This window comes from Myxocyprinus asiaticus, chromosome 10, assembly GCF_019703515.2.
Source record: "Myxocyprinus asiaticus isolate MX2 ecotype Aquarium Trade chromosome 10, UBuf_Myxa_2, whole genome shotgun sequence".
Lineage (NCBI taxonomy): Eukaryota > Metazoa > Chordata > Actinopteri > Cypriniformes > Catostomidae > Myxocyprinus > Myxocyprinus asiaticus.
This window is the reverse complement of record NC_059353.1, coordinates 13,873,782-13,896,685: the sequence shown is the minus strand read 5'-3', so window position 1 is coordinate 13,896,685 and position 22,904 is coordinate 13,873,782. Positions and strand designations below refer to the sequence as shown.

The 22,904-nt window shown below is 37.4% G+C and overlaps 2 protein-coding genes across 4 annotated transcripts in view; one reads left to right on the top strand and one right to left on the bottom strand.

Moving 5' to 3' along the window:
• LOC127446793 (parapinopsin-like) overlaps window positions 1–10,171 on the top strand; it is a 68,149-nt gene extending 57,978 nt beyond the window's left edge. The window contains exon 4 of the mRNA XM_051708007.1: window positions 6,004–10,171. Coding sequence (XP_051563967.1) covers window positions 6,004–6,219 — 216 coding nt within the window. The 3' untranslated portion in view covers window positions 6,220–10,171. The remainder of the gene's footprint in view (window positions 1–6,003) is intronic.
• The window catches only part of LOC127446781 (beta-galactoside alpha-2,6-sialyltransferase 2-like), an 88,724-nt gene continuing 67,017 nt past the window's right edge, over window positions 1,198–22,904 (bottom strand). For 2 of the 3 annotated variants that reach the window (XM_051707985.1, XM_051707986.1), the window contains 3 exons: window positions 21,105–21,206; window positions 15,555–15,729; window positions 1,198–4,712 (listed from right to left, as the gene is read on the bottom strand). In XM_051707985.1, the coding sequence (XP_051563945.1) occupies window positions 4,465–4,712; window positions 15,555–15,729; window positions 21,105–21,206 (525 nt within the window). In that variant the 3' untranslated portion in view covers window positions 1,198–4,464. Of the gene's footprint in view, window positions 4,713–15,554; window positions 15,730–20,483; window positions 20,584–21,104; window positions 21,207–22,904 lie in introns of all 3 variants that reach the window. The other variant, XM_051707987.1, reaches the window with a different exon arrangement.

The following is a 22,904-nucleotide window of genomic DNA, read 5'->3' as shown; positions in this document are numbered from 1 at the left end:
GGTCCTTTCAAAGTCCTGCGGAGGGAGAACCCAGTGGCTTAGAGGTTACAACTTCCCCCAACCATGCGGGTCACCCAACCTTCCATGTGTCACAACTTAATCAGGTTGCCACCAGTCGCATGCTGCCAGCATCCTAAACCCCTGATCCCCATATTATTGGGGACAATCGGTGTCCTCTGTCCGCCATCTGTTAGACTCTCGCCAAGTCCGTGAGGATTACAGTACCTGGTGGACTGGGAGGGGTATGGACCAGAAGAATGGTCCAGGGTTCCAGCCCGGGATATCCTGGACCCTGAACTGATCCAGGATTTTTACCATCGCCACCCTGACTGTCCTAAGAAGGGGGGTTCCTGTGAGGTTTCCTGACAATTCCCTGGTTGACCACCCCTCGTAACAGCTATATAAATAAACATTTAATAATGTCTGTGCTTCATGTGTCTTTTATATAACATTTCATATTAATAATTGTGAATAAGTCCCATAAACAGTGATGGTGACAGAGACTTGCCATCTTTACAATGCTCTATTTCTAAATAGTCACCAAATTAAGATTTGTATTGCCTATGTATTCAACGCTGAAGAACACAGAGGACTATCGGCAACTATTGGTGTTGAGTTTAGCAGAAAACTGATATATCAAAAAAGCAGCTATCAGCACAGATTAATTAGTAAAACTGATATATCGGCTGACCTCTACTTTCCACCTTAATGTAGTAGGTTAAATTTAGCAAACTTATTTTTTTATTATTATTTAATGTATATTCACTGTTTTATTACCCTAGCATTAAAAAAAATGCTTGCCAACTAATCAACAGTTGCGATTTGATGCAGTAAAAAAAAAAAAAAAAAAAAAAAACAGCTGCTGGGGAAGCGACAGTAAATGTGTCATCTGTCTCTCTTTTGACTGTCATAATTTCTCACTATATTTTTTTCTCCTTAATTTCCAAATCATGGAAACGTAATCTTGGGCTTTTTTCATATGGTCCCCAATTTACCTCTATTGACTATTGGCAAAGTTTTCCCTGCTATAGCTTAAGTCTCCTGTTCCAAACCCAGAAATGTGAAGTGAATTCATAAAAATACTGTGCATGTTCCCCTACTGCTCCTACTGACAATTTGTAATTTAGCCAAAAATCATATTTTTACAAATACATTAGTCTTACTAAGAGAAAATAAATTAACTTCTGACACACAATGTAATGTTCAAGGTTTTATTATGGAAAAAAAAAAAAATACACAAACATTTATTAGTTTCAAAATTAATTAAATGACATACGTGTATTCACATATAGAGAAATAAACATTATAAAGCATTCCATGGCTTTTGAAAGTGAATTGGCTTTTGACAATTGCAGATATTTACAGTCAAAAGATGAAGACTATTCACTGATACAACATATAATACTGGGGAAAAAACATTTAAAGGCTGTGTGGTGCAAAGTAACAAAGAAATAAATGCAAAAAGAAAGAAATACAGTAGGACATGGAAAGGTGTAATACAGAAAAAAGAAACTTGGCACAGATGCACAGCACCACAGATACAGTACCATTCACACACTCCAACAAACCCCGGAAAACACTTGACATTTGGCATAGTCCTCAGGATTCTACTGTGCACATCCATGACGCTGCATTAAAGTTCGCCTGCAGATCTGTTTTTTTTTTTTTTTTTTCTTACAAAGACCATACGGTCAAAAACAAACCTCAATTTCTCATTACAAATGGCTAAATATTAAAATTTCCATAACTGCATATTCACCTTTTATACTAACAAGCCCTGCTTTACATCACATGCTCTGTGCACTTTATTGTACATTTCTTTCTGTATTCCCCGCAAAGTAGTCATATCAACCCATGCTATTAAAAATCAAGCAAAAAGTTACAGTAAATATTTAAAATAATACTCTTGAAATAATGCTCCTATCTAAAGTCACATTGTCTCTGTGAGAGACAATGACAGGGATTTATGCAGCTAAAATACCTAATTTTAAAGGCTTACAAAAAGACATTCACAGAAGGACACATATGACTACCTCCAAATGTGGAATGGAATAACTGACAATTGAAAAACAGAGAAAGCAGAGTTTCAGTCCCTCCATAGTTCACAAAGCACAAGACAGATTGGTCATCAAATGTTTAAAAAACAAAGGTTAGTCAGAGCCCTGGCCTAGTGGTTAGGCTCCAAGCATGCCACAACGCATTGAGCTGTGACGCTGATGCATGTGAAGGAAGTTTGAGTTTGGTTTGCGTAATGTTGAGCCACTTTCTGTCCTCATTTGATGTCCTTTTTTCACTACCCTGTCAATAAAAAGTGGCAAAATGCCCCCAAAATTAAATGTCTGGTCATTTAGCCACAACTTAGCCCCAACCACTAAGTCATATTTATACAAGACATTGTAGGTTCAGTATAACATACTTAATCTCTATTCCAAAACTAGTAAACTGCCTAGGCAAGATTTTAAGGCATCATAGGTGCACCCCCAGCATGAAAGCTATTCCTAAAGGTAGGCTGCAACATTATGCTGCCATTATGTTATTATGTTACATTATGCTATCCTTCACAGTGAAGGCAATCCTGTATTGGATTGTGACAAGCTCAGTGGAAAAAAATTCAAGATTATAAATACTTGTAATTCATTTAATACTGCAAGAATCATTAAAAAATTATTAATGTTAATAAAAACAAACAATTCTATGCAATATGCTGTGCAGAAGCAGCATGCTAATGCCAAACTCCCAATCAATTAGAGTGAAGTCTCCTTGGCATTTCACTGAAAGAGCTGCTGCCAATGTAATGTGTCACAAATCAGTCACATATGAGGTTCCATTTCAGTTAGGATGCTGCCTTAGAAGACAGCTGCCTCTATAGGCAGTAGGCAGCTCACTAGGTTTTGGAACAGAGCCTTATAGATACTTTAACAACAGTGGTATGTGTATGATATATGGTATATTACATCCAAACCTACTTGTTCAATATTCCACAGTAATAGTAATAATAATAAAAAAATAAAAAAAATAAAAAATGAATCACTGCCCATTTTCTATGTCTACAAACCCCCAACATGGGGAAACAAGACAGATTATTGGTCAAATATTAGCTTTACACACCTCAGTCTATCATAGGACTATAAGGAAGATTAAATATTTCACTCTGGTAAGAGCCAAATTTTCAGAGTATCGTTAGCTCCTGAGTGAAAATATCAATTACTTTTACAATATAATACAGCAATTAAAACAGACTTTAGCTCTCCTTAACAGATCTAGAGAAAAATTAGCTTGTGAAAGTTTTCTGTCTTAATTAAATGGCACACACTGAAACAATGCAAACGAGTAGATAACAAACCTTCTGTGAAAAAAAATCTATGTACATCCATTCCAAACCACAGAGTGAATCAATTCAAATGATCAACTGTACATTTAAGAGAAGACAACGCAAAGGTGCCTTGGTAATTCATTCGCTTTAAAGAAGACTCTGGCAGAAGTCAAGAAAACCTCTTATTTTTTAAGGGTTGCATTAAAAAAGACCAGGCTACCTCGGTTTATATTAAACAAATATCACCACTGTACTTGTTATATTGCCAAGCAGCCTTAAAGTCACAGATAATATTTTTACATTGCTGCAATGAATCCACAGTACAAGCAATCAAATTCTTATTTAACACTTATTCTAAAAAGGAAAACCCTCTATTTCTGTAAACCACCTGTGATGACAGGTTCTAAAAAAAGAATAAAAAAATTAAGCTTTCATTTTTCCTCCATTGAAAACATTTTTTCCCCAAAAGCTCCTTTTTGCTGACTGTATAATAAGAGGACTGTACAACATGTGTAAGTAAAGTATTCTGCCTTTGCTATTAAAAAATGGAGGACTCTAACATTTAAGCAGAGTTTGAAAAAATGCCTTTACCACAGTTAAAGAGAAAAACTTGGAAATGTGGAACAATGTATATTACAACAGATGATACGATCTCATTTACCAAAAAAAAAAAAAAAAAAAAAAAAAATCATAACATGACAAAAAGCTTTAAATATATCAGTGTAAAAAAATGCATCTATAGACAGATAATTAAAAAGCTAATTTGTTAGATCTATCTAAAACAAAATGTGCCCATGTCATTGTGTATTTGTGTGAATGATTGTTTGGCTTGATTGACAGTGTGGCTTTCAGTGTCTATGACTGCTAAAACTTTTAAGTTTTAAAAAAATAATTAAAAATTCAGTTTTTTGATGGCTTTCATCACCACAAACATCCACAGATCTATAAAAATGACTGTTCCCATGACACATCTATTGCTATTCTAACCATCTTTTTTTTAACATAGGCTCAGGAAAAGCAACTTTATGTGACCTACAGTGTCCCAAAGAATATCCAGTCTATACAACGCGGTCCATTCTAGACTGCTGGCATGTTTCTGCGTAGTCCTGCATCAGCCTGCGTGCTTTGCAAAGGCAGTTATTGCATCTTTTTCAGGACTCACAGTGGATGTTCTTGAAACCAGGGAGTGTGACCTTGCCTTTCCTCTTGAGGTCGTCCTCGGAGCCGACATTCATGCGCTGGATGAGCATCTTCTCGTAAAGCAGGGGGTGGTATGCACCCAAAGTGCAAGCCGCATCATAGTAATGCTCATGGTAGTGGCACAGGTCTGTCTGTCGTAGCGAAGGAATGTACTCGTACACGTGGATCTCTTCACATAATGACATCATTAGCAGGATGCCTGAAAGCCACACAAAATAGGACATTAACAAACCAGGCCACACAAGAGAATATGGGATTCACCCACACATTCACATATTCTTATAAATTTAAACTGTGACAATCAGAGAATGGGAAAGATTTCAGGCCTATTCACATACAGAAGCATCATGCCCATTTAAATATGTATATTCAAATATATTTTGGGATCTGATTATGCAATAATTACTGACCCAAATCATTATCAATGATTATTTACTCTAGCCATCACTGGATGATCTATTGTGAACATGCATCTTTCATAGAGCCTACACAATGTATTTGCAGTTACAAGTATGCCATTTTGTGGTTTGACAGCTTGAATGAAAGACCTAATCAAGACTACATCCAAAGAAATCGCATAATAAAAAGCGCCATTTCTAATCGTTCAGTTTGCGCAGTTACACCAGTTTCACTAACCTGCAAACTGATCAGCGTCACTTTGTTCATTCTAGAAGTACTTTGGACTACCATCTCCTGTGCCGCTTCAGCTCGTTGAGTGTGTGTATGTGTGTGTGCTTCAGTAAATGTTATATCGCCCTCTTGTGGTCTCCCAACACTATTATGCCAGACTGTTAAACAGAGCCCAAATGAGTGTGTTGAAAAGTATGCAAATTGGGTTTCTAATTTAAATGTTGGCTAATTTTAAAATATAAATGCCTCAAAAATATCGATAAAATAACATGCTAATCAATAATTGATATATCAATATTTTATGACATCCCTAAATCATACCAAACACGACAAAGTGCATATTGAATGAATCTTTTGTTGAAAAAAGGTAAGCATACCAAAATAAATTGCAGACAAAAAAATGTTTTCACCAAAACTATTCACAACAAACACGACAAATTTGCGTCAGCCTCTGAGAAAGCTTAGCATATCTTAATGAATTGCAGATGAAAATATTTTGTTGTAATTTTTTGTACAAAAACTATTCAGACCATGACAAATTTGCATCAGTCTTTCAGAAAAGTTAGCATACCTCAAAAAAATCAGGTTGTATTTAGCTTTTTTTCATGCTACACCAAAAAAAAAACAATAAATAAACATTTCATCTTAGTGCGAAGGGGCCCAAAGCGATGGTTTAATTTTTAAATCTTGTCGTACCTAAAATTTGCAGTGAAAATTCATACTTGGTGTGAATAGCTTGACTGTTTATATCTTTTGTGTGCATGAGGGGGCGAGTTCTCAGTGTTTCTCAGAGTTCTCGGTCAGGGATCAAGATTCTCTAGTACTTCTGACCATCCATCTCTCCTGTTCTTCCTCCACAGTTCTACAGTTGTTTCCTGATGTTGTTCTGCTGTCAGAGAAAGTCAATGCAGAATGGTCACTCCTCTATGCCCTCAAAGACAACGGTCATTCAGCTTCACCGTAGAGTCTACAGCAACACAGTAGCCTGCACCGCCCAGATCTCCACTGGGATCCACAACCACGACTGCAGTACTCCTGCCACTGAGAGAAACAACCTCCCAGAGATCACCCCCTAACCTGGGCCATCACAGCACAAACAATACTGCCACTGCTGTTCAACCTCCGCTCTGTGAAAATCAGGGTTCCCACATCTCCTGACCAATGAATTTCCATGATTTTATCATGACTTCACCACAGGATTCCCTCACCTTTTGAAAAATTACTCTTCCTGTTCTTCGTGATTACTGGAAAAGGATTTTAAATAATCATTTTATAGAGTTTGCACTCGGAAAACACAATTTCTCGCCAATGGCATATTTTAGACCAAAGCAACTCTAGAAAAAATAAAAAATAATAATAATAAAATGACTTGAAATTCCATGACTTTTCAGGATTTTAAGAACGTCTGGGAATCACAATTTAAAAAATTTCTGATATTTCCATGACCGTGGGAACCCTGGCATGCAGTATGTGCATGTACCAGCAATTAAATGTCGCTGTCATCTTTAAACTTAAAACAGTATATAATGTGCACGTGCATGTCAATCAAATGATGCACAACATGGAAAAGAGGCGCAATCATCATGATCAAAACAATATTTGAAGTCAAACTTGCGATTTAAGTTAACCATAATTAATTGAAATCCTATATGTACACAAATATATTCATTTTAAAATGAAAAATAACTTTAATAATGAGTGGTCCCTTACATTATTTGTTTACAAGAAAAAGTGATTGATTACAGATCCGATTAATTGATTAGAATTAATCGACAAACGAAACAATTATGAAACTATTAGTTTTTATTATCCACTTTCATATTTTTCTGTATTTTGCTCTTGGCAACTGGGGTAAGAAAACAAAAGTGACATCTTGTTTACATTCTTAAACTAGTCAGTGTTATGCAATGTATTATTAGAAGCTACTGAGCTCTTTTTTACAGTCCCAGCATACCACTGTGTATTCAGTCTTTTTTTTGCAGAATTGCGACTGAAGGATGAGTTGTAAAATGAATGTTAATTGTTTTTCCCAGTTATGTTATATGTAGCGAGTTATATTGCTGTCTGAGCCGTGGCCACTGATGTATAGAAACCTCTTCTACCATAAAGAGGAGAGGTACTATGCTGCCATTGATTCACGAGCACTTCATAACAGTTAAGACAGCATTGTTTGGGGTAAAGTGCAATAAGAAAATAACTGTATTTCCAGAGGGGGAACTTTCATCCCCAAAATTCAAAACCTGATGCATAATACATACAGTACTGTGCAAATGTTTTAGGCACTTGTGAAAACTAGTAAAACACATAGTGTGGATGTCTTCAAAAACAATGCCATAAATATTTTTCATTTATCAATTAACGTCATACAAGGTGCAGTAAACATAAAACAAGCTAAATCAATATTTGGTGTGACAACCTTTGCTTTCAAAACAGCACCAATTATTATAGGTACACCTGGACACAGTTTTTCTTGGTTGTTGGCAGATAGGATGTTCCAAGCTTCTTGGAGAATTCGCCACAGTTCTTCTATCTATTTCGGCTGTCTCAATTGCTTCTGTCTCTTTATGTAATCTCAGACAGACATGATGTTCAGCTGGGAGCTTTGTGGGTGCCATGACATCTGTTGCAGGGCTCCCTGTTCTTCTATTCTAATCTTTTCTATTTACAAAAGTAACATTAGGAGTCTAACATTTATATTTCCAGTTGACACACTAAAGCTGAAGATATAAATAACCATCTTAAGACAAATGCTTTTGTGAAACATCTTATGTGCCTCACACTTTTGCACAGTACTGTATATGAACATTTCACTTGGGATCAAGGACGATAAATTCACTAGTGATTTCTTAGGGGATATAAAGAACTTATTTTACATTTGAAACTTGATGAATGTATGCCTGGGGTTGAATGGTGTCTCGAGGGACTAGATGACACTGCTCAAACTCAACTAACATCACGCCCGTCTCAAAAACCCTGAAAAGATTGTGTATGAAGTAGTGCCAAACATGGGAAGGGGACATTGTGAGCATTTCTGTGTGTAAGTGCGTCTGTTTATTTATTTGTAAGTCAAGAAATTACCCACAGCTTAAATTGTTATGACATTTCAAGACGGATATTTGCCTGTCAACTTGTCAGAATACTGTTGTGCCATTTTGTTCAAGGATATGTGCAGATCAATCTATAGCTAAAGGAGTGCTAACTGATTGAAGAAAAAGACTTATGAGTACTGTCTCTGCTAAAGTGTTTGTGATTTTATAAATAGGGAAGGCATAAACAGCCCTTAAATGATTCTGAATTGTGTGCTGTCTTCGTTACTTAAACCAACTGAATTTTCATCCTTTCCAAACCATGAAATATATCTGGCACTTGTCATGAATAGGGTACAAAAACATTTTTTTCATTTTTTTTCAACAACGGTCAATAAAAAGAGGGCTTGATTTTCATAAAATATTGATCATCAATGTCAGGAAGTTAAACCGTGTATTTTCTATTAATTTTCTATGCATTGCAGTGTGTAAATAGTTTAAAACCCTGCAGTTTTCTAGCAATACAAATTAAATAAACATCAAAATAAAATATACAAAATGTAATAAAGTGAAAAACAAAAGTAAACCAGAACAGGGTTGAAAGTAACGATTGCAAATTTAGCCAAAATTAAGCTAGGATTTAGTAGAAACTAAGTAGTTTGGGACCAAATGTTAGTTTGTAGTAAATGATAAATGTATATTTCCTAAAAATTAAAGAAAATATTTGATCATTTTTTTCTTACAATAACTTTGATATCAGAGTTTGAATGTCAGCACTACAATTTCTGTAAAATTTAGAAAATAGATTGTGATTATTGTCTTCCTGTCATGATGCAGATAGAGTCCAAATGATGTTATGTGTTGGATGTCAAAAAAAACAAACCAAAAATTGTAATAAGGGAACACAAGACATTTTTGGTAATTAAACTTAATAATTCTAAATAGTTTGTACTACAACGAATAGAATATCTATTCTCAAAATTATTTGTTTTTATATATTTTTTTTTTATATAAAAGCTGGATACAGTCACTAAGAGTTCATCTAAGGCTATGTCCACATTAATCCGTATACATTTGAAAATGGCTTTTTATTTTCTAAATGCTCTCCATCCACACTGCCGTTTTCAAGCATTTTCCAAAAGTTGCTCGTCCACACTATAACGTATGAAAACTCTTAAATCCCATTACTGCGCATGTGAAAAATTGCCGTTTCATGTACGGGCTGAAACACAACTGTCCACGCATTTCGTCGCCGGACAGCAACTCAGAGTAAACTTTACATCACTTATGAAAGGATGCATTGTAAAGGTTGTACAAAGTAACATATATCTTTAACAATGCTCTCAAAGTGAATAACAGGCACAATTATGCCGTTAATGCTTTAAAAAAAATATTAGGACATTAAAGTGTTCTCTACGCGTGGAAAGTGTCAACTAGCTTCCCACTTTACAAAACAACAAAGCATGCAGCACTACATACAGCAAATCACCATATATATGCCACACCAGTCCTTCTTCAACCATTACCATAGAATCAGGGCCTACACTGTAAAGAGAGTTTGTCTGTGTCTGTGATACGGCTGGATATCTAACACCTGTTCAAAAAGAACGGCTGCAGATGATTACTCTTGAGCCTGTAGCAATGTCATGCTGAATTTTATCAGCAATGCTGAGGTCTTATGAAAGGAGAGGTGAGTGAAATGAATTTTGCTGCAAGGTAACCAGAAGCAGTGGTGGTGTGGAATATGGCCAATGGAACACTACTGGTCAGATCCCTCTTAACCTTAAAGGCCAACTGTGGCAAAATTACAACACTCGCAATTAAATAATTCCTATATATCCATATATATACACTATATTGCCAAAAGTATTCGCTCACCCATCCAAATAATTGAATTCAGGTGTTCCAATCACTTCCATGGCCACAGGTGTATAAAATGAAGCACCTAGGCATGCAGATTGCTTCTACAAACATTTGTGAAAGAATGGGCCGGTCTCAGGAGCTCAGTGATTTCAAGCATGGTACTGTGATAGGATGCCACCTGTGCAACAAGTCCAGTCGTGAAATTTCCTCGCTACTAAATATTCCACAGTCAACTGTCAGTGGTATTATAACAAAGTGGAAGCGATTGGGAATGACAGCAACTCAGCCACGAAGTGGTAGGCCACGTAAAATGACAGAGCGGGGTCAGCGGATGCTGAGGCGCATAGTGCGCAGAGATCGCCAACTTTCTGCAGAGTCAATCGCTCCAGACCTCCAAAGTTCATGTGGCCTTCAGATTAGCTCAAGAACAGTGCATAGAGAGCTTCATGGAATGGGTTTCCATGGCCGAGCAGCTGCATCCAAGCCATACATCACCAAGTGCAATGCAAAGCGTCGGATACAGTGGTGTAAAGCACGCCGCCACTGGACTCTAGAGCAGTGGAGACGCGTTCTCTGGAGTGACGAATCACGCTTCTCCATCTGGCAATCTGATGGACGAGTCTGGGTTTGGCAGTTGCCAGGAGAACGGTACTTGTCTGACTGCATTGTGCCAACTGTGAAGTTTGGTGGAGGGGGGATTATGATGTGGGGTTGTTTTTCAGGAGCTGGGCTTGGCCCCTTAGTTCCAGTGAAAGGAACTCTGAATGCTTCAGCATACCAAGAGATTTTGGACAATTCCATGCTCCCAACTTTGTGGGAACAGTTTGAGGATGGCCCCTTCCTGTTCCAACATGACTGCGCACCAGTGCACAAAGCAAGGTCCATAAAGACATGGATGAGCGAGTTTGGTATGAAAGAGACTTGACTGGCCTGCACAGAGTCCTGACCTCAACCCGATAAAGCACCTTTGGGATGAATTAGAGCGAAGACAGCGAGACAGGCCTTCTCGTCCAACATCAGTGTCTGACCTCACAAATGCGCTTCTGGAAGAATGGTCAAAAATTCCCATAAACACACTCCTAAACCTTGTGGAAAGCCTTCCCAGAAGAGTTGAAGCTGTTATAGCTGCAAAGGGTGGGCCGACGTCATATTAAACTCTATGGATTAAGAATGGGATGTCACTTAAGTTCATATGCGTCTAAAGGCAGATGAGCGAATACTTTTGGCAATATAGTGTATATATATATATATATATATATATATATATATATATATATATATATACACACACACAGTACTGTGCAAAAGTCTTAGGCACATAAGATGTTTCACAAAAGCATTTGTCTTAAGATGGTTATTTATATCTTCAGCTTTAGTGTGTCAATAGGAAATATAAATGTTAGACTCCCAAACATTACTTTTGCAAATAGAAAAGATTAGAATAGAAGAACAGGGAGCCCTGCAACAGATGGCGTGGCCCCACAGAGCCCCCAGCTGAACATCATGTCTGTCTGAGATTACATATTGAGACAGAAGCAATTGAGACAGCCTAAATACACTATATTGCCAAAAGTATTCGCTCACCCATCCAAATAATTGAATTCAGGTGTTCCCATCACTTCCATGGCCACAGGTGTATAAAATGAAGCACCTAGGCATGCAGACTGCTTCTACAAACATTTGTGAAAGAATGGGACGCTCTCAGGAGCTCAGTGAATTCCAGCGTGGTACTGTGATAGGATGCCACCTGTGCAACAAGTCCAGTCGTGAAATTTCCTCGCTACTAAATATTCCACAGTCAACTGTCAGTGGTATTATAACAAAGTGGAAGCGATTGGGAATGACAGCAACTCAGCCACGAAGTGGTAGGCCACGTAAAATGACAGAGCGGGGTCAGCGGATGCTGGGGCGCATAGTGCGCAGAGGTCGCCAACTTTCTGCAGAGTCAATCGCTACAGACCTCCAAAGTTCATGTGGCCTTCAGATTAGCTCAAGAACAGTGCGTAGAGAGCTTCATGGAATGGGTTTCCATGGCTGAGCAGCTGCATCCAAGCCATACATCACCAAGTGCAATGCAAAGTGTCGGATGCAGTGGTGTAAAGCAGGCCGCCACTGGACTCTAGAGCAGTGGAGACGCGTTTTCTGGAGTGACGACTCACGCTTCTCCATCTGGCAATCTGATGGACGAGTCTGGGTTTGGCGGTTGCCAGGAGAACGGTACTTGTCTGACTGCATTGTGCCAACTGTGAAGTTTGGTGGAAGGGGGATTATGGTGTGGGGTTGTTTTTCAGGAGCTGGGCTTGTTCCAGTGAAAGGAACTCTGAATGCTTCAGCATACCAAGAGATTTTGGACAATTCCATGCTCCCAACTTTGTGGGAACAGTTTGGGGATGGCCTCTTCCTGTTCCAACATGACTGCGCACCAGTGCACAAAGCAATGTCCATAAAGACATGGATGAGCGAGTTTTGTGTGGAAGAACTTGACTGGCCTGCACAGAGTCCTGACCTCAACCCGATAGAGCACCTTTGGGATGAATTAGAGCGAAGACTGCGAGCCAGGCCTTCTCGTCCAACATCAGTGTCTGACCTCACAAATACGCTTCTGGAAGAATGGTCAAAAATTCCCATAAACACACTCCTAAACCTTGTGGAAAGCCTTCCCAGAAGAGCTGAAGCTGTTATAGCTGCAAAGGGTGGGCCGACGTCATATTAAACCCTATGGATTAAGAATGGGATGTCACTTAAGTTCATATGCGTCTAAAGGCAGGTGAGCGAATACTTTTGGCAATATAGTGTAGATAGAAGAACTGTGGTGAATTCTTCAAGAAGCTTGGAACATCCTATCTGCCAACAACCAAGAAAAACTGTGTCTAGTTGAGAATTGGGGCAGTTTTAAAGGCAAAGGTGGTCACACCGAATATTGATTTAGCTTTTTTATGTTTACTGGACTTTGTATGACGTTAAGTGATAAATGAAAACTATATATTTAATTATTTTGGAAGACATCCTCACTATGCAACATTTCTCACAAGTGCCTAAAACTTTTGCACAGTACTGTGTGTGTATGTGTGTGTGTGTATATATATATATATATATATATATATATATATATATATATATATATATATATATATATATATATGTCAGGACATTACTGATGTAAAAAACAGCACCATCACTATTTGAAAAAAGTAATTTTGATCAAATCTAGACAGGCCCCATTTCTAGCAGCCATCACTCCAATACCTTATCCTTGAGTAATCATGCTAAATTGCAAATTTGGTACTAGAAAATCACTTACCATTATATCAAACACTGCTGAAAGCTATTTGGTTCATTAAAGGTGCAATATGTAACAATATTCATGTAATTTTTGCCCTTTTTTTTGCCAATGTGTGAACGGCTTGTAACGCAACTTATAAAATGAGCCCTTCCCGGACTGCCTAGGTTGCCTATTAAAGCCTGTAGACTGATTTTCATGCGAAGGGAGCAGGTTGATTTTGCCGGGAAAATCCAAAGGATTTGATATTTATGCACGCTCCTTAGAGCCTTGCCTCAGACAGTAATAGCTTCTCTTCCGCTATTCAACAGCGACAACAAACTGCAACATTAGGTAACGTTATCTTAGAGAAGCAATCCAGCAAACGTCCGGCTCCCAGTACAACACCGATTCCTACACAAACTCAGAGTAAGCCAAAAAAAACATTTATATACTGAATCCCGTCTGGCTAAGCGGGAACGTGATCACGGTCGAGCGAAAACTAGAGTGAACATCGGCAGGGCATTTGATTCCTGGAGGGACTTTCGTTCGGTTTTGGGGATCAAAACCGACCCTGAATTGGCGTTCTTCTTATTGGACAGGTAAGCTTACATAACTGCAAAGCATGTGAAATATAGTGCCATAAGGATTGATCTGTGTAATTTTAGCTAAACCACAATAAAACATGAAAAATGCTAGACAAAGTTTAAGATAATGCAAAAAGACCCATTCATTAGTGTAACGTAACTTGGTTATACAGAAAATATATACAATCTATAATTATAAAACAATAGCACATCGATATATCAAAATGACAGTTGTGATGGAATCACATCAATACTGAATTGTGTCAACATATTTATAATGTACAATCTATTTTATAAACAGCTACTGTCATCATCCACCAAATTTAGCTAACAGCTATTGATAAAGCTGGCTAGCTAGCTAACGCCGACATAGGCTATCGTATAAATGCAGTCAATGTATCATGCAAAGAAAAGTGATTACTTAAAATTATAGTCTGGCATAGTCAGACCTATATCCACACTTTGTTTTAGCCCTGTTCCAGCACTGGAGAGTCAAATATAATATACAGTCTCAAAGTTTGTATTAAAACAATCATAACTGTGTAATTTTAATTATGCTACCTCATCTGTCAGCATGATGCCGGTGAATCACGTTCTCTCTTTGTATGTTACGTCATTGTTTTGGTCGATGCTCGCCGCTCGCTCGCATCCCTATGGAGTGCGTGCACGAACGCGAGCACAAGCAACAAGTAGCTGGCTGCAGTTCACTTATCGGCCACAGATGTGCGAGTTACTCATGCCATGGGCACTGACACACCCCTGGCCCATACAGGCACTGGCATTTTGACCTGATGCTGATAACAGCTTGGATGGTCCATTTCCTCTTTGGCCTGGAGAACACGACGGCTTTATTTTTCAAAAACTATTTGAAATGTTGACTCATCGGACCAAAAAACACGGTTCCACTGTTCTACTTTCCATCTAAGATGAGACCGAGCCCAGAGAAGTCAGCAGCGCTTCTGGACAGTGTTGATGTATGGCTTCTACTTTGCATAGTGAAGTCTTAACTTGCATCTGTGGATGCAGCGGCGAATGGTGTTGACTAACAAATATTTACTAAAGTAATCCCAAGCCCATGTTCATGATATCCATTACAGATGAATGATGTTAAGACAGTGACATCTGAGGGATCAGTGATCACACGCATTCAGAAGTGGTTTTCGTCTTGCCCTTTACTCACCAAAATTTGACCATAATCCATAATAAATATATTGTGCACTGTAGAGGGTGAAATGCCCAAAATCCTTCCAATTTGTCTTTGCGGAACATTGTTCTCAAAGTGCTGGATTATTTGCTGAAGCATCTTTTGGCAAATTGACAAGTCTTGAACGATCCTTGCTCTTGAAGGACTAGGCTGTTTTTTAAGGTTTCTTATTCACAATGACACGATTGCCTCACCTGTTTAACATCTCCTGTTTCACATTGCCTTGCTATTTTAACTCGGCAAATTGTTATTAGTCCTTAATTACTGTACATAAATAAAAGAAACAATGACATTCACAAGGTAAAACATCATATATGTGTAGTCGTAGCTTTCAATATAGTAAAGTGTGAATATAATTTACAAATCACTCTTTATTGTTTTTATTAGCATTTTTCATACTGTCCCAACTTTTTCAGAATTGGGGTTGTATGTGTGTATGTCTGAGATACGTCTGTGTATGTGGATGTCTTACCTATGAACCCTGAGGAAGGTGGGTTGGGCTGAATGTTCTCCAGATTGTTACCCTGGATCACATCCCATAACTGCCAGATGTATTTCGGATGCAGGATATAGAAAGGCTGAGTGGGGAAGTGCTTCCGGTATTCCATGTATGGTGTGAACAGGTTGTAATCTGGATTCGAGTACCACTACAAAACAGAATACACAACAATAATATGATGACTAAAATGATTCTCAAAGAACTAACATGGTGTGATTCTCAAACAATTGTGAAAAGTAGAACCTTTAACTCTGTTCAGTTCAGAGAATGAGACATAACAACAATCATTCAAGAAAAAACAGCACAGTCTTTCTAGATGTTTGTAGTCCAATAGAATAAGTAAACATAAATTAGTTTTCCATTACAAGTTCCTGTGTGGCAAGCTCAAAAATGTGAGTTTACTAGAAACTATAGGCAACCTCTGGTCCTGTATTCCTGCAGACCACAACTTCTCATAAGGTATGTTTAGAATGGAATACTAGCTTACAACCAACTGATTACTGCACATTCCATACTCTACATACTGCCTACTATTAAAAAAAGAATTGTATGTGATACAGAATGCATTAGGCAAAGTTAAAGATTTCATGATAAAAGATTCAATGTTTATGTAATATGCTACAATGTCATCACATGACCTTATTACGTTGAGGTTACACCATAAGGAAAGGATTTCAGAGAAAAACGACTTAAATTTTATTCTGCCTGTCACACAAAACTACTGTAAGTCTTCAGAAGACTTACAATATATAAATAGTGTACGAGTTATATAGATCACTTCTATGGAGCATATTTTTTTTTATTTTGGAGCCCACATTTAATTTCATTTAGGAATGTCATAAAATATCAATACATTGATTATTGATCAGCATGTTATTTTCTATATATGTTTTTGAGGCATCGATATATTAACATTAGCCGACATTTAAGTTAGAAGCCTGATTTTTTTGTTGCTTTCACATACACAGTCAGATGGCCTTCCGTGTAATGTAGTCTGGGCCTAATAGCTTTGGGAGACCACAAGGGGGTGATATAACATTTACTGTACTTAATACTTCATGTTTTCGTCACCTCTGTCACCCCAACATTTGTGCAGCTTGTGTTTCACATAGTGTTTATTTCATTGTGGATAATGCTATGTTATGGCAGATGAACAAATTGGGAAAGGGCAAAAAAAAAAAAAAAAAAGAGAAGTTTGGAGTCATGTCAGATTCTTCATTTCCTATGTGGGGTCAAATTTAACCCAGAACAGTAAGTGTGAGTATTTTTGTCACACCTCCACACCACCAGATTCCAGCCCAATTTGTTTGGGCATGTATAGATAGCAAATGTAGGAAAAGTCACCACGTTTCATGCCACTGAGTTGAAGTAAACCATGTTTCTTAAAGCAGCAAATTTCAAAAGGGTCAACATTGACCCCAACAGTACATAAGGGTTAAGTTACTTTATTATGGAGCTCTGCTTTTTTGTTTTTGACACTGTTGTGTCATTTATGTTTTAAAAGACATATATGTTGAATCCTTGAATAAGTTTGAGAGAAACATTGTGAGCAATGTTTTTTATTTATTTATTTATTTTAATCGTATTGTATTGTATCGTATCTTGAGGCTTTGTATCATATTGTATCGTGAAATTTGTGTATCGTTACATGCCTAATTAACATCTATTCTATGAATGTCCCATTGCATGTCTACTTCAACAATGAGTGTAGGGGATTATGGGACATCAGAAACAGCCTTCTGGAAAGGGTTCCACCGATGTAAGGACAAAAAGGACAAAAATAATTTATAATAATCTGCTTTGATCTGTATTTTTTACCCCCAGGACCTTAGCTTATGATTCACAGCTGTGTCTAAGCAGAAAGACTCAGACCAGAGAAATGAGCATAACCTTTCTGCATGTTGCCTTTGCACTCTTATATTACTGTGCTCATCTGAATTGCAAAAGGGCCACATCATCTGCTCTCTGTACACATGCAGAGAGAAATATAAATCAATCCAGCCCTCCTGTAACATTTCTAGAAATAGCTTATGCATAATGTCATTGATCATCTATAGCAGGTGTCGGCAACCTTTTTGACATGGAGTGCCATTTTTTATTTTCCTGGTCAATGGCTGTGCCGACACCACCAGCCCCCCCCCCCCCCTTCTAATTTAATCATTTATTTTTCATTACAAATGATATTAAACAGTTTGAGTGAAAATTTAGTGCAAAACCCGATGATTATGATATAATCATGATCCTGCATGTGAATTTTCAGAGCATTTAAAGTGCTTTAATGAAGGAAACCTGTTCTTTTGTGTTATGAGTTAATGAACAAAGTTAATGTCACAAATTTGCTTATTTGATGACTGATCGCGAAATTGTGTGGAATCTTAAATATTTCTTATATTATGTCACTGTAATCATTTAATCACTAGCACGAAAGCAACAGTGAGAGAGGAGCAGTCTATTTTATTTATATGACGTTTTTCGCACCTGCATTCAAATCAACATATTGATGTAGCCTAATCCTTCCTCATGATCACACAGTGTGTTTTCATCAGATGAATGGGAGGCTAAACAGTATTAAAGTGTGACGAGACTCGCGCTGTGCGTGCAAGCCATTCGCGCATCAACTATTTAGCCCTTTTCATTTAATCGCACCTGCGAAATCCTAAAACGTTATTTCCAGGTTTAATTTTTATTTTGAATAGACTCAGATTTTTGAACCCCACCATGTGGGTTTATGTTTTCTCTTTTAATCGTTTCATGTAATTTTTAATGTCCATGGTTTAAGGAGGGTGTACCTGTATGCTGGGTTGGAAATCTCAAGGATTAATAGTGGTGTTTTTCTTATTGCATTACATGTTGTTCTGAAAGCAAAAAGAAACAAATGAAACACGGAATGTAGGCTGTCATCGGTGCAGTCAGACTGAAGCAAAGCGGGCGCGTTTATTCGAGTGATTAACAGAAAGTGAAGCGCTACCTGCTCGTGATGTACAAATGGCTTGCACGCGCTGCAGGAGTCTGTTGGTTATACTGCAGTCTCGTCACATTTAAACGTTTTGTTTAGCCTCCCATTCAGCTCATAAAAACACGCTCATGAAGGATTACATCAAGATGTAGTTTGGGAGCGGAATTTATATAAATAAAATAGTCTACACCTCTCTCGCCGTTGCTGACGTGCCAATGATTACCCCTCCATGTGCCAACGCTGGCACGCGTGCCATAGGCTGCCGACCCCTGATCTATAGGTTAAATATCGTCAAAATTCATGGGTAAAATACTAAAGGTAAAACTGCTTTACAGTAGATTATAAGGGCTGTCAATCATTTAAAATATTACATGATATGCCAATTAATCAATAGCATATATAAATATTTGCTGAGAAAGGCCCTTAAAAATTATTCAATATATGATGATTAAATGATTATATATATACACTATATACACACACCAGCTACTTTATTAGGTACACCTGTATATGTAGTTATTCATGCGATTATCTAATCAGCCAATCATGTGGCAGCAGTGTAATGTATAAAATCATGCAGATATGGGTCAGGAGCTTCAGTTAATGTTCACATCAACCATCAGAATGGAGAAAAAATGTGATCTCAGTGATTTGGACTGTGGCATGATTGTTGGTGCCAGATGAGCTGGTTTGAGTATTTCTGTAACTTGTGATCTCCTGGGATTTTCAGGCACAACAGTCTCTAGAGCAGAGATGCCCAAACTATGTGTTTGGCCAACTTTGATGACCTTTGATTTGGCCTGCCTTGACATATACGACAAGAGTGGAAAAAAACTGAAGAAAAAAAATGCTATTGACGTAGCTTTTCATTGCATTAAATTAGCAGTTTGCAGAGAAATTTTATTTTGTATAATGAAATCATAAAGGAAGGGAACTAGAGCAACTTTAATATTTTAATATAATACAGTGTGCAGAGCCTGAAATTCGGCTAATAATTCCCACAATTTCCACGTTCATAATGCGGGAAATTCCCTCACACTTTTATTCACTTTACAGTGCAGCTGTGAATTAGTAACCAATAGATGCAGATGAAAAAATCAACATGCAGATTTGACATGCAAATGGCATAATACCACGTCTCCATAAGCGAGTGATACGATTAAACTACACCATTCCTGTTTATAACCAACAAAGCTGTTAACATTGCAAGTGCGTGTGCCTTTCATATCTTGGCGCTCCCTCATTATTCATAATGCAGCACATTTGCAAGAAATGCAGAAATAGCAAAAATGCTTTGCGTAATGTATTAGCTGCATGGTGAAGAGAGAGGTGTAAACACATCTTACATCTCTCATTTCCATCTCTTTTTCTATCCAGGATCGGAAATTAATGGCTCAGGGGAAAAAAAAAAAGAAATCCCCTGCAATCTGATATAGCTCCAAATGTATATATCCATCGTGTTCTTCATTTGAATTTTTGCTGAACATTATTTGTTTCGTGACGTCCATTGTGCAGATGTTGCAGCGGTGGATGCTCACGCCATAAACGTGCACAAATGGACACTCTGTTTCTCATGCTCTGCATCAGTTCGGTGTCATGCTCCCACACTAAAAATACCAAATGCTATAATGTAGTTGATAATATTAACAAAAATAATATCTGGATGTGTTAAATGGCCTTGATGTTAAATAAAATGTTCTTAATCATACAATAATAATTTTACAGAACATTAACCACTTTTGGTGTATGAATCATATCATTTTCAGAAATTAATTTCAGGCCCTGAGTTTGTTATAATGCAATGTTCTCTTTTGGCCCATGGTCATCAATCAAGTTCCCCCTTTGTAGGAAAAAGTTTAGGCACCTCTGCTCTAGAGTGTATAGAGAATGATGTGAAAAACAAAAAAAAAACAACCAGTGAGTGGCAGTTCTGTGGATGAAAACACCTTGTTGATGAGAGAGGTCAACGGAGAATGGCCAGGCTGGTTCGACCCTCGGTGTCAAATGCTGGGAAACTAAAGAACGTGCAGTACCTGGAGAATTTTTCTTAAGAAAAGTGGGTGGTGTCAGTGCTCAGGACAAAGCAGTGACTCAAACCATCACAAAAGATACAAACAGTCACTGATCATCAAGTAAGCAACACACCATATCAACAAACAAGAGGATGTAAACTTTTGAATAGGATCCTTTGCATAAATTCAGTTATTATTTTGTCTTGTGGAATATACAGTATATACTTTAAATATCGGTTATGTCAAATCATAGGGCAGTACTAAATACAAAACAAAATCCAATTTTTATGATCACTAATTTTTTTAAATGATAAACATCTTGCAGATTCTTATGCACTCTACTGGGTGCTATTATTTTTATTTAATTTTCACAACAAGGATACATCTTTTATGTTTGATACAGGTTTAAATTAATACATTTTGAACATTATCATCAACTAAAATCTTATCTGCATTAACTAAAATTATATGACAAAACATTTACAAAATTTAAAGGACACTTTCGTCAAAAGACAACAATTATTGACAAAAAATATAGTTAAACTCAGTACTCACTTTGTTCAAGTTAAGGTTATATGGAGCGGGGTCCCACGCCACCAGTGTTACATTCTTATACAATGAGCTTGTGTTGAACTGATGCTTGGGATTAGCCAGGATCTGCACAGAGAACAGAGGATATGTTACACTGAGAAGACAAAGAAAAGAAGGGAAAATGATTGGCCACAAAATATTTAAACTTGTCAAAGTACCATTTTTGTCTAATGTGTCCTTACTAGGTGGAAATGATAAGCCATAAAATGCTGCTTTAAGATTTTAATTTTAAATATGCAGAAGTGTGAATGAGATTTGAGAACTATAGCAGAGGGGAAGTGTGTCTGCATATAGCAAAATGTCATTCTGTTTCATATTATATATAAATATTAGAGTTGCTCCGATACCAAAATTTTGGTTTCGGTACGATACCAGCCCTGGTATCTCGGTATTGATACTAAATTAATACTATAATCAACAAATACAAATATTTTTGATGAAATTACACAGAAAATGACTTGATTAAAAGAACTGCATAAAGTCTTACAGATAAAAATTATGCGTTTTCCACTTAAAATTTCTGGATTCCATGTTAAATGTTTTAATTAAATGTTATCATCAAATGGTGTTTAATCAATTTGATACCTACAGTTTTGATCAAATAAAAATATAAAATTGCAATAAAATTGCAATTTTATTTTTGGTAAAATAAAATGCTGCACAACAGAGCTTCACAGTATTAATGAAAACATTAATAAAAAATAAATAAACCTGAATACCTGTGGCACAAGTCTGCTTGTGTTTGTGATATTGCTTACAGATAACAATAATAATAATAATAATAATAATAATAATACTAATAATACAGCTGTGACAAGGAGGAGGGCATGGCCGGGCCATGAGGAGGTGCCAGAGGTGCCAGTTCGAGAGAGAGAGAGAGACACACTCGGCCGCTGTGTGTTTGTCTGTTTATGTTTGTTTAAGTTGATTTATGTCATTAAAGTTATGTTGACTGTTCTGCTGGTTCCCGCCTCCCGCCAGGGGAGGAGTGGCAGTCATCCACCAGGGGGCGGAGGAGTGGCTGAGGACCAGGCGACGGCATGGCTGAGGACCAGGTGACAGCATGTCCAGGGACCGGTGAGCTAGTTTTTTTTCTCTCTCTCTCTCTCTCTCTAATGGTTTTGGGTGAGAACAGATCAAAATGTAACTAATTTTTCACTTCAATCTTGACATCAGCAGTCTCCTTGGCGATCATGATTTCAAGCTCGAATACACTTCCTAGCGCCATCTAGTGCTCTACGTATGTGTCAAGCACTAGGAAGTGTAATCAAGCTTGAAATCGTGATTGTGCCTTGAGACAGCAATGGCAAGATGTACAGTGAAAAAGGAGTTACATTTTGGTCTGTTCTCACTGAAAATCAATTAGATTGTTTCAGAAGACATGGATTAAACCACTGAAGTCTTATATGTTTCTGCTGACTTTAAGTAATTTTTGGAGCTTCAAAGTTTTGGTACCCATTCACTTGCATTTTATGGACCTAGAGAGCTGAGATATTCTTCTAAAAATCTTCATCTGTGTTCAGCAGAAGAAAGAAAGTCATACACATCTGGGATGGCATGAGGGTGAGTAAATTATGAGAGAATTTTCATTTTTGGTGAACTATCCTTTTAAGTTGTATGGATTACTTTTGAGATATTTTATGGTGCTTTTTGGAGCTTTACAGCCCCAGCAACTATGTGATTTCGTGTGTAGAATGTAAAAAAATTGTCTCTTCCAAACATCTACTTTTGTGTTCCACAGCAGAAAGCAAATTATACAGGTTT